The sequence below is a fragment of the Salvelinus namaycush genome, chromosome 19 (assembly GCF_016432855.1).
Source record: "Salvelinus namaycush isolate Seneca chromosome 19, SaNama_1.0, whole genome shotgun sequence".
NCBI classification, from domain to species: Eukaryota; Metazoa; Chordata; class Actinopteri; order Salmoniformes; family Salmonidae; genus Salvelinus; species Salvelinus namaycush.
Window position 1 is genome coordinate 35,439,460 of NC_052325.1, and position 11,392 is coordinate 35,450,851.

The 11,392-nt window shown below is 41.5% G+C and overlaps 1 protein-coding gene across 1 annotated transcript; it reads right to left on the bottom strand.

The window, feature by feature from the left end:
* Nucleotides 1-3: 3 nt before the first annotated feature.
* On the bottom strand, nucleotides 4-6,899 carry LOC120063813 (interferon alpha/beta receptor 1a-like). Its single transcript, XM_039014123.1, has 6 exons — nucleotides 6,713-6,899; nucleotides 6,003-6,129; nucleotides 5,661-5,839; nucleotides 5,091-5,248; nucleotides 894-1,038; nucleotides 4-774 (listed from the first exon to the last, which is right to left on the bottom strand). The coding sequence occupies exons 1-6, from the start codon at nucleotides 6,759-6,761 to the stop codon at nucleotides 362-364; spliced, it is 1,071 nt and encodes a 356-aa protein (XP_038870051.1). The 5' UTR covers nucleotides 6,762-6,899; the 3' UTR covers nucleotides 4-361.
* Nucleotides 6,900-11,392: the final 4,493 nt, after the last annotated feature.

An 11,392-nucleotide genomic window follows, 5' to 3' on the forward strand; every position in this document is an offset into this window, starting at 1 on the left:
ATGAAGGCTATTCCATGCGAGAAATTGCCAAAAAACGGAATATCTCGTACAACGCTGTGTACTACTCCCTTCACCTATTCCATGGGAATAACAAAAATGATAACATATACAGTACATTCCATAACATGCATCCCATAACCTGCATTATTGGCCATTATTCCCAGGCAACTCAATAAACTCAACTAGAGAAATGCATCAGGTCTTATAGCTAGTCTAAAAAAGTCTTAAAAAGTCATTTGACAAAAAAATTATTTCCCCAAGAGCTCTCCTCTTGAAAGTGAATCCAAGCTGCTCCCCAAAACTCCACTAATCCCTCTACAGCAGTTTGCTATGGGGATCCATTTTTTCTTCTTCTCAGTGATCAGTGAGTCTCTTCAGGTTGACTTGTTGTTGTTGACCCTGCGCTCCTCTTTCCACTGTCTTCTCCTGAGTAGATCCCAGAGTCCTGACTGGAGCTGCCTTGTCCTCTCTGGATGGAGGAGGAGCCACTGTCCTGCTCCGCCTCAACATCTCCCTGACCCTTGACCTGTTGCTGTTGACCCTGGCTTGTCTGCTCTACCTGTACAGCCACCACACATGTGGCCACACAGCTCTCTTCCGGATGCAGGAGGAGAAGGGATATTGGATCCTGTGTGTTCTGCAGTATACTGCTGGGAAATGTGTGCTTTGAGACAATACTTTTTCTCTTTTTGTGGCATCTGTAGACAGGCACTGTCGTCATCAGAAGAACACAGCCCAGCAGAGCCAGCAACACCTTCCACACAGGAGATTGTCCTTAGAGGGACAAACAGAGCAGGCGTCAATATAGATGTTAAGCGCAAATCTGAAAGATCCCTTTTTCAGGGACAATGTGGATTTAAATGTAATGGTGTGTAAATGGTTCTGAATTTTACCCAGGGTCCTCACACACTGTTGCTGTGTGTATGGGCTGGTCTTATTGTACGGTTTGCTGAATGCGTTGACCTGCAGGCAGTACTCTGTCCAGGGCTTCAGCGGGAACAGTGTTCCCTCTGTGGTGTCAAAAACGTTCTCTTGTTTCTGTATGATGGAGACAAAAGCACACCAATAAGACATATGAATAGTGTGAGTACTTGAGTTGAATGGTTTGAAAAAACAAAAAGGTGTGACATTGATTGATAAAGCAGTGAGCTCTACATTTTTCTGATATCTCCCTCCAAAAAATGTCTCTACTCCAAAGATCAAAATCAAGTTGAAGAACCCAAGACTTAAGCATACATCAAATATGAGGGAGCTTATTACATGGTAATAATATGTAAATACTGTATGTACAGTTGAAGTCGGAAGTTTACATTAGCCAAATACATTTAAACTCAGTTTTTCACAATTCCTGACATTTAATCCCAGTAAAAAGTCTTAGGTCAGTTTGGATCACCACATTGTCCATTTGGAAGACCCATTTGCGACCAAGCGTTAACTTCCTGACTGATGTCTTGAGATGTTGCTTCAATATATCCACATAATATTCCTGCCTCATGATGCCATCTATTTTTTGAAGTGCACCAGTCCCTCCTGCAGCAAATCCCCCCCACAACATGATGCCGCCACCCCCGTGCTTCAAGGTTGGGATGGTGTTCTTCGGCTTGCAAGCCTCCCCCTTCTTCCTCCAAATATAATGATGGTCATTATGGCCAAACAGTTCTATTTTTTTTTTCATCAGACCAGAGGACATTTCTCCAAAAAGTATGATCTTTGTCCCCATGTGCAGTTGCAAACCGTACCGACTATGTTTTTTAATGGAGGTTTTGGAGCAGTGGCTTCTTCATTGTTGAGCGGCCTTTCAGGTTATGTCGATATAGGACTCGTTTTACTGTGGATATAGATACTTTTGTACCTGTTTCCTCCAGCATCTTCACAAGGTCCTTTGCTGTTGTTCTGGGAAGGATTTGCACTTTTCGCACCAAAGTACGTTCATCTCTAGGAGAAAGAACGCGTCTCCTTTCTGAGCGGTATGACGGCTGCGTGGTCCCATGGTGTTTATACAGATGAACGTGGTACCTTCAGGCGTTTGGAAATTGCTCCCAAGGATGAACCAGATTTGTGGAGGTCTACAATCTTTTTTCTGAGGTCTTGGCTGATTTCTTTAGATTTTCCCATGATGTGAATCAAAGAGGAACTGAATTTGAAGGTAGGCCTTGAAATACATCCACAGCTACACCTCCAATTGTTTAAAGGCACAGTCAACTTTGTGTATGTAAACTTTTGACGGAATTGTCAGAAGAAGTGAAATAATCTGTCTGTAAACGATTGTTGGAAAAATTACTTGTGTCATGTACAAAGTAGATGTCCTAACTGACTTGCCAAAACTATAGTTTGTTAACAAGAAATTTGTGGAGTGGTTGAAAAACAAGTTTTAAAGACTCCAACCTAAGTGTATGTAAACCTCCGACTTTAACTGTATGTATTGTCATGTTAGGTTCTTATTTTTCAGAGTAAATAACTCACGGACACTAGAAAAGCTTAATCAAGTTTAATTCTTCCCAAAGGGTTGACACCGCTGTATTCAGACAAAAAAGCATTTCTCACCATCACAGGTTTATATATCCCACTTAAGACACTCCTTCTCTCCAATCCTTACATTTTATGGTTCCACAGGAAGAGGGTAGTAAACCCTTATTACTCCCTCTGGGGATCTGACCTGCACTCCTGACCTCAACCCCTCCTTTGCCTAATCCACAGATGTCCATCTATAGCAATCCTTTGATCTCCTCCTGTCTACCCAACACATTCCAAAGCAATCTGTCTTTCTACAAAGAACCATTAACTTCTGACATAAAACTCAGTCTCTTTCACTCCTTATATTCTATGCTTCCGATTGATCATTTATTTAATATCTCAATGTTCAAAGTTTAGTCAATTCCAACAGTCATGACGTGGACCTTTCTGGGTGTAGCTCATGGCTCCCCCCCCTCTCACTCGCTCTCCTAACCCACGTTTATTACATCAGGTCATAAATACCGGGTAGAAACTACCATGCCATATTGAGGGAGAGAGTCTCCCAGAACAGAGACTTGGCCAAACTCCTAAATCCCCAAAATGGGAGAATTAAACAAGATGTTCACTTTTGAGAATGTGGGAAGGGTCCGTGGACACTTAAGGGAGAGTTATGACGAGTGCGTTTCATTTGGTGACCTCATGAAGGACAGGAAACACACAACTATATCTCTGAATGTGTACATTTCTCAATTATAGGGTGTGCATCTAATTCTTGTAAAGATGTAACTATTTGAGTAAAGATGTAACTATTTGCAAAATTATGTAATGTGATGTTAACCTTTTTAAAATGAGAGAATTGTTTTCATAAGTAAAATATGCTCACTCAGTGGCCACGCCCAAGTGAATAGGCATTGGTTGGAAATGATGAACCAACACCTTTTCTACATTTCTATAAGAGCCCCCGTGACCCAATTCATGGCAGACTAAGCAAACCCCAGCGTGAGCTGTGGTTGCAAATGGTTGAACGACTACAACCTAATGAAATTAACTTTAGTTCCCGATGACGTGAGGACTGGTGTCCATACGCTCAAAAGGGCTAATTTCAACGTGGAGGTGACATTCACCACGCTGGAAGAATACATTTTGACTATACCAGCCAGAATACAGCACGAGCTGAGTATGGCAACTTGGTATCAACTTTGAACTCTTATTCACTAAAGAAGTGATACATCCTAGAAGTCGAGTTATCATCAGCAGCTGTAAACGTGCGTGGCCTAGGAAAGGACAGACATTCTCTTCAGAATGACAGGGTACTACAACGTATCTGTCCTACCACACGACGACAGACTACAACGTATCCCTCCTACGACCAAAAATATTCTTCAAAGGACATGGGAGATCTCTGCTGGGCAACCCAGCCTTCCATCTTCGAACAATCTATCGAAGCGCAGCTCAGAGTAAATATATTTCTTGCATTTTCCTTTTTCAAATGGGCGGTTATTTAGAATGCATAAGATTTTGTATTTACGATAGCATAGCTTCATAAGGTCCGATAGAGACACAATCCTTTTGTTCCTCAGTCTTCCGGCTCTTATATTCAAGCCCAACCCCCTTTATTTGTGTAACCAGCCGTCATATCAGTTTTGTCCGCTAGGAACGTTTTTTTTTATGATATAATTAGTAATCAATGTATGATCCATCCTGTGTGATTATTTAGGTATTTAGTAAATAAATAATTCAACCAAATTTTGTATTGCTGATTCAACTTGTTAGCCAGGGTTCGTGAAGATAACCAAGAATTTTACGACGTTCAGATGAGACCGAATAAAGTGACGATTAATAATTGACTGCTATTGATATAAAAGATTAACAGATCTTTAAGAGTTTATTTGAAAGATAACAGCTCTATAAACATTCTTCCGTGGTGCCCCGACTTCCTAGTTAATTACATTTACATGATTAGTTTAATCAGGTAATATTAATTATAGAGAATTGATTTGATACAATAGCATGTCAAATATAATGTAATCCATAGTAAAGACACAACAGTATGTATGTAACAGATGGATTAAGAGAGAAAACCACCAAAGCTCCTTCACTTCCTGTTTCCTGCCCTTCTCGCTCTTTTCTAGGTCACATGGCCCAACCACACAACAGGGGACAATAACACAAGTGAGTCACTTGAGGATAGGCATTGAAGAGTGAACAAAGAAGAAATGGAAACCTTTTCTTCATCTTTGCAGGCTTCAAATACACAAAAATCTTGTTTGATCTGGCAACCTTTGAAAAGGCAATGCAGCGCGTCCCTTTTAGACAGAGGACATGTTACACCCCACCCCCCGGTCTCTTATCACAGCATATCCAGCTGCTAGACTTCAAAGAAAGGACAGCACAGTTTGTTTTATAATTGGTTTAGAGGATATTATGTTACGAGAAAGGTCAGTGGAGTGGTGTTATTTGCTTGTGCACATGAGATAACATGACATTTGTCTGGCCCTCCGCCGGTGCTTCCGAAAGAGCTGTTCACTGCGGTTTGCCGTTTATTCCCATCTTAACAAAACTCCTACCACCACTCTACTTGTGAATCATCACTACTACTTAACCATAAAAGCCTAGCTGTTGAAGTGAGTCCTGACCTTGCTGTGTGAATGTTTCTCCCAATACTGCAGACTGAAGGACATGGTCAACACAGATGTCATGGGGGTGTTCTGCTCCGTCATTGGCTCCCTGAAGCTCACTGTTAACATGGCGTCCCCTGGATCGAACGCCACATGGGATGGGGGGCCTAGGTCCGCTGTAACACAGGAACAAACACTGCTGTCAATGGCTACATCACAGCCTTCACTGCAACAACCTATGGCACTTGAGCACATGCTGTCTGTAGGCTAGCATTGTTCCACTTACAGACATGATTCAAATGATCAACAAACTCACATTTTAGACCACAGTTATTTGAATCAGGTGTGTTTTATGAATCCTGTGTAGGTCAGTTGTTAGAGCATGGCACTTGCAACGCCATGGCTGTAGGTTCGATTCCTACAGTGGACCAGTATGAAAAAAGTATGAAAATGTATGCACCTACCACTAAGTTTGCCTGGATAAGAGCATCTGCTAAATGACAAAAATGTGTTGGAGCTGGGCTGAAACAAAAGCTTGCACACAGCCACAAAGTGTGCATGTCCAGTTACGGATGTTGTTGGCCTCACCATGTTCATCAGGAATGAACGTCAGGCTGTACCAGTCTGACATCTGACCCCTGCCCTCGGCCCTCACTCTCAGTGTGTATGACCCACTGTAGTCCAGCTCCCTAGAGAAGTCACACCTCTCCTCAGTTATCCTGATACACATCCCTGTGTAGGAACTCTCGTCCGACTGTGTCTGAGAACTATGAGGAGACAGAGGAAATATGGCTTGCTTGTTGGTGGGGTTCATTCAAGTACCAGACAGCATGCTTGAAGCAGAATAAAAATGGAGAGTAAACATCTTTTTTACTGAAATAAATATGTACCTTTTATTGTCCTGGAGTAAGAAAGGCTCTTGGTACTCACAATGTGTATTGAGCGGTGAACGTGATGTTGTGATTGGCCATGGAGTGATTCCAGTCCCATATCATGATGTATCGAGTGTTCACAGCATCCATCCTCACATTATAAGGTCTAGGCAGCGCAGCAAACACTGAGAGAAACAACACCAGAATCATGTCAGAATTCAGATGTTCTTCACTATCACAGCAGTGTTGATGTTATAGTAAGGTTAGAGCAGAGGTGGAAGAAAATGACGACATTACACCAACATCTAGGCCTACTGAGACTTTTTAGTCTGCTGGAGCAGTATCACTGTAAGACATGATAAAGCTGTTGTGGAAGGAGTGTGAAATGAATAGAATTCGAATTAATGTGGTTAAGATATGAACCACTCATAACACACCTTTGCCTAGACGAGACAGTTTACTGACATGTAGCACAGGATGTTGAGAAAGAAAAGGAAACCAAGACATCTTCAGCCTGTTTTAATCTGTTATGTACATACTTTTTAAACCCGTGTGGCTGCTCATCCTAAATCTGCAAAGATCGGTACAGTTCAGAGAATACACAATGACTATACACGATTAATATTGCAAGCCTTTAGATTAACCTGTAACACTTGTTTAGGTGTGATTTAGTTTAATCAAAATGTCTATTCACCGCTCAATCATTGCAAAAATAAGCCGATTGGAGCGGTCTGTCGTTTCGCTTTCATTTTGAATCAAAAGACTTACCGGTGTAAGCAAGGTGAAAAACTGGCCATGCAAATAGGCGTAATATCATATCTTAATCACTGGTCTTGATCGCTTCCCTCCCCTCTATTTCCACGTCGATCCTTCAGTCACGGCGACAATACCTCTCAAGGATGCGCGGCATTGTGTGGTTCTCATTATACCCTACACACGTGGAAGCGTGTGTTCACGATCGAACCCCTCCCGCCCCAGTATAATTCATTTAGAAACCAACCACACACAGGAAATCAAGTACAGTGCTAAAAGTTAGTCACTGTCTGGAAGTAGCAGCACGGACTCTCAATGCCACACGTGACCGATACTCATTTAAATATATAAAACAAGTGAAATCACAAATGTAACAGAGGTCAAGTTCACAGCATGCAACATCAATTAATCAGTATGCAATAAAACACTTAGGCAAGACGTATGAGGTGAGAGTTAAATAATTTAATATGAATGAAACTCAATTTGGATGCAATAATACAGCATGTTAAGTATTGTACAGCATGACCAAAGATATAAATGAAGACAACCATTGTTTTGTGCACACTATTCACCAGGACTACTTTCAGTGGCGATTTTAGCATGTCAATCTTGGTGAGGCAAACATGTTAGTTTAGATGCATGCCAGCGAAGGCACTACAAAACTAAACAATACATGAAATGCACTATAACACTACACCAAACGCGATCACGACACACAGGTTAAAATATCAAAACAAACTGAACCAATGACATTAATTTGGGGACAGGTCGAAAAGCATTAAACATGTATGGCAATTTAGCTAGTTAGCTTGCACTTGCTAGCTAATTTGTCCTATTTAGCTAGCTTGCTGTTACTAGCTAATTTGTCCTGGGATATAAACATTGAGTTGTTATTTTACCCGAAATGCACAAGGTCCTCTACGCCAACAATTAATCCACACATAACAGTCAACCGAATCATTTCTAGTCATCTCTCCTCCTTCCAGGAGAATGCATGGCTCTCGACCTTTGCCTCTCCTGAGTCCGTACGGGAGTTGCAGCGATGAGACAAGACTAACTACCAATTGGATATCACGAAATTGGGGAGAAAAAAGGGGTAAAATAAAAAAAAGAAATAGAAAGGACTTCTACTTTAGCCCTTGGCAACGCAGACGCTCGTTGACGCGCACGAGCAGTGTGGGTGCAATAATTGAATGACATAGATTTCTACATTTATTTTGCAATGCAAAATAAATGTGTAGTCAGGGTAGGTTAAAGCTATAAAATTCAAGCCCCTTGGGTGCTGCCATAGAGTTACATTAGAAGTGCCCATCCAAGAAGGCTCGAGGTCATTGGCCACAGATATGTGATCTGACGTAATTTTATCTAAAGTAGCTTTGATTGGACGGATCATGTTAACATCATACTTTCAAAATCTTAGCTAGCAGTCATCATTATGAATCAAGTCGACAATCTACTGGCAAATCCTAACTGCAAGCATTGCAAAGCAATCACTAGCCTGCTACTCAGTGGAGTGGCTGTGTGGTCCCTAGTCTGGGATTAAGGGTGTCTTTTCCAAGCTTAAAATCATAAAACATTCAACATTGGCATGCTTCATTGACAGCATGGCCATAGTTTTTACATCTCAATTGAGTTTAAATGTACTTGGCTAAGGTGTACATAAACTTCTGACTTCAACTGTACAGGCATGTAATACAAAGAGCTGTTTGTAGCTGGTTATAATAAAGCATAGGAAATTCACATTTGTATTGGCTTCGGTTGAGGCTTTAGCTGATATACATTATGGTTATTTGTTGGATATATTTTATGTCACTTTTATCAACTTAAGTGATGCTGATCATTTCAACTTGTTTAACTTTGACAAAATGTTGTTGTATTTATAATGAAAAACCTCTAGGAGGTATTTGTTCGACAGGGGAGTTTTCACCTCAGCGAACAAATGCATCAATAAACATAGACCTTAAAATAAATCACACACACAAGGAGATTCAGTTCTTCTTTAAGACTCAGGGGTCCAACCAGCAACAGTTGGCGCAAAGCACCTTTCATGACAAAGAGGAAGTCAAATAATGAAAAGGTCTCAGAGAGAAAACATGACACTATTCTTGATTTCAGATTCTATAAGAATCATAAAAAGGACAAACTAATGCATTTAACATTTACATAAAAACCAACATGCACGATGGGCTTTGTTTTGAAAATGTCTTGACTGGACAAACTTGAGGTTGATTATCTGCACCATACTTGTGATTGAAAATATTCAAGTTTAAACTGACAAGCTACCCTGTTTCCCCATGAATTCCTTCATTTATTTTTAATGGGGATTACCGCTTTAGTTACAGTATAGGGGAACACACAACATCCTGCAACAGCAGCAGTCAGTCTTCATACATGCCAATGGACCAACGGTCACAGAATTTGCTGGAAAAAGAAGGCATGCCATTGGCTGTGACCAGCACTCTCTGACATGTAGTTTGGAGCACGCCCATCTCACGACACCATGCCACTACACTCTTCCAGCATGGCCATAGAAAAGAAAGGTGGGCTGGGGTCTTGTTGATATTCTTAATCTGATAGATGCTCCTTCCTCTCCCACCTGTAATATTGTTTCTATGCCCTTAAACATCGAGCAACATGGGATTCCCAGAACAACCCAGGCACAAATTCACAACTGTCGCGGTGAACAGGTAGAACAAAGACAAACAGGAATCACATTAATAACATGCCATCCTGTCACAAGGTGGCTTTGGATGGTACCTTGAGTAGGGGTGTAACGGTTCACAGAACCCGGTTTTGGGGTCACGCTACGGTTCGGATTTGGTACAGCTGGAAAATGTCAACAGTTACTGTAGTTAATTTTTGTTTATTTAAGAAAATACAAAGTGTGGGTATCAGGAATACCCACACTTGGCATTTTCTTAAATGAGAACACATGATTACTCAACACTAAAATAAAGTGCAATATGCGTGTGAAATCAACATGTAAACATGGCTCAGACATTGTACAAGCCTATGCTAAGGTTTTCGTACAAAGAGAAAAATATGTGCACTTGTGTGACTCTCATAAAGGGGGCGTGTCTGTAGCGCAGTACTTTTCATTTCCCAGTTGAGGGTAATGTGAAGGGCTGTCACTTAAGAGGCTCTCCGTAGCCCTGGGAGGTCCATCCATCTGTAGTAAGCACAACACAGGGTGCATTGGCCTATTTATTGACAACTTCTGTTACAGCTTGCTTATATGGAGTGGGTACTACCCATCTGCTGAAATGGGTGCGAGTGGGTGAAGTTCGTAACGTGGCTCGAGCACTTTCAAGAAGTGCTGAAATGCCTTATTCTTCTCAACCACCGACAATGGGCGCGTTTCCATGGCAATAAACATACCTATCGCTCTTGTCATTTATTTATTTTGGCCCGGTCAGAATCAGCTGCGAAGAGCTGCTTGAATGCAGCGGGGAGACGAAGTTGCGTTGTTTTTTTGCGTTGCCGTCTTGTTCTGGTGGTAGGAATACTGGGGTGATGTTGGCGTAACTGTGTCAACATGTTTGAGGTGTTGGCAGCTGCATAGGCTATTCTCTTTCAGCACTGGCAACATACTCGGTGTCCATCCCCGCAATAATCTTACTGGGAAGCCAAAATGTTCCCAAACTGGTGATGGAGAATCCTCCTGGTTTATCGACCCCACCACACGCCATTGGACAGAACTACTTCCTGGCTGCGCCTCACAAAAAGGACAGTTAGAAATACGTCAATTAAGATTCAAATTGTAATTACAACATGCACATTCTGTAGTCTCTAGTTGTTTTAACGGGATAGCCTGAAATGTTTTTTTTTGTTGCTCAGATTTACCCAAAAGGCATACAATGCAGCGTAGATGTAGCCTATAGGCCTAGTGAGATATCCATGTACAGTACCAGTCAAAAGTTTGGACACACCTACTCATTCCAGGGTTTCTTGATTTTTAGCTATTTTTACATTGTAGAATAAAAAATATGAAATAACAGATGGAATCAAGTTGTAACCAAACAAGTGTTAAATCAAAATATTTTATATTCTTCTAAGTAGCCACCCTTTGCCTATTCTTGGTATTCTCAACCACCTTAATGAGAAATGCTTTTCAAACAGTCTTGAAGGAGTTCCCACATATGCTGAGCACTTTTTGGCTGCTTTTCCTTCACTCTGCGGTCCAACTAATCTCAAACCATCTCAATTGGTTTGAGGTCGGGTGACTGTGGAGGCCAAGTCATCTGATACAACACTCAATCACTCTCCTTCTTGGTCAAATAGCCCTTACACAGCCTGTGTTTTGGGTCATTGTCATGTTGAAAATGAATGATAGTCCCACTAAGTGCAAACCGATGGGATGGCGTATCGCTGCAGAATGCTGTGGTAGCCATGCTGGAAAAGTTTGCCTTGAATTCTAAATATATCACTGACAGTGTCACCAGCAAAGCACCCCCACACCATCACACATCCTCCTCCATGCTTTACGGTGGGAACTACACATGCGATCATCCATTCACCTACTCTCCGTCTCAAAGACACATCGTTTGGAACCAAAAACTTTAAATTTGGACTCATCAGACCAAAGGACAGATTTCCACCGGTCTAATGTCCAATGCTCGTGTTTCTTGGCGCAAGCAAGTCTCTTATTATTATTGGTGTCCTTTAGTAATGGTTTCTTTGCAGCAATTCAACCAT

Coding starts and splice junctions, on each gene's coding strand:
- LOC120063813 (XM_039014123.1), bottom strand. CDS start 6,761: ATGATATTACGCCTATTTGCATGGCCAGTTTTTCACCTTGCTTACACC. Junction 5,840..6,002: donor TTCACCGCTCAATACACATT/GTGAGTACCAAG, acceptor GTCTCCTCATAG/TTCTCAGACACAGTCGGACG. Junction 1,039..5,090: donor AGAAACATTCACACAGCAAG/GTCAGGACTCAC, acceptor TCCATCATACAG/AAACAAGAGAACGTTTTTGA.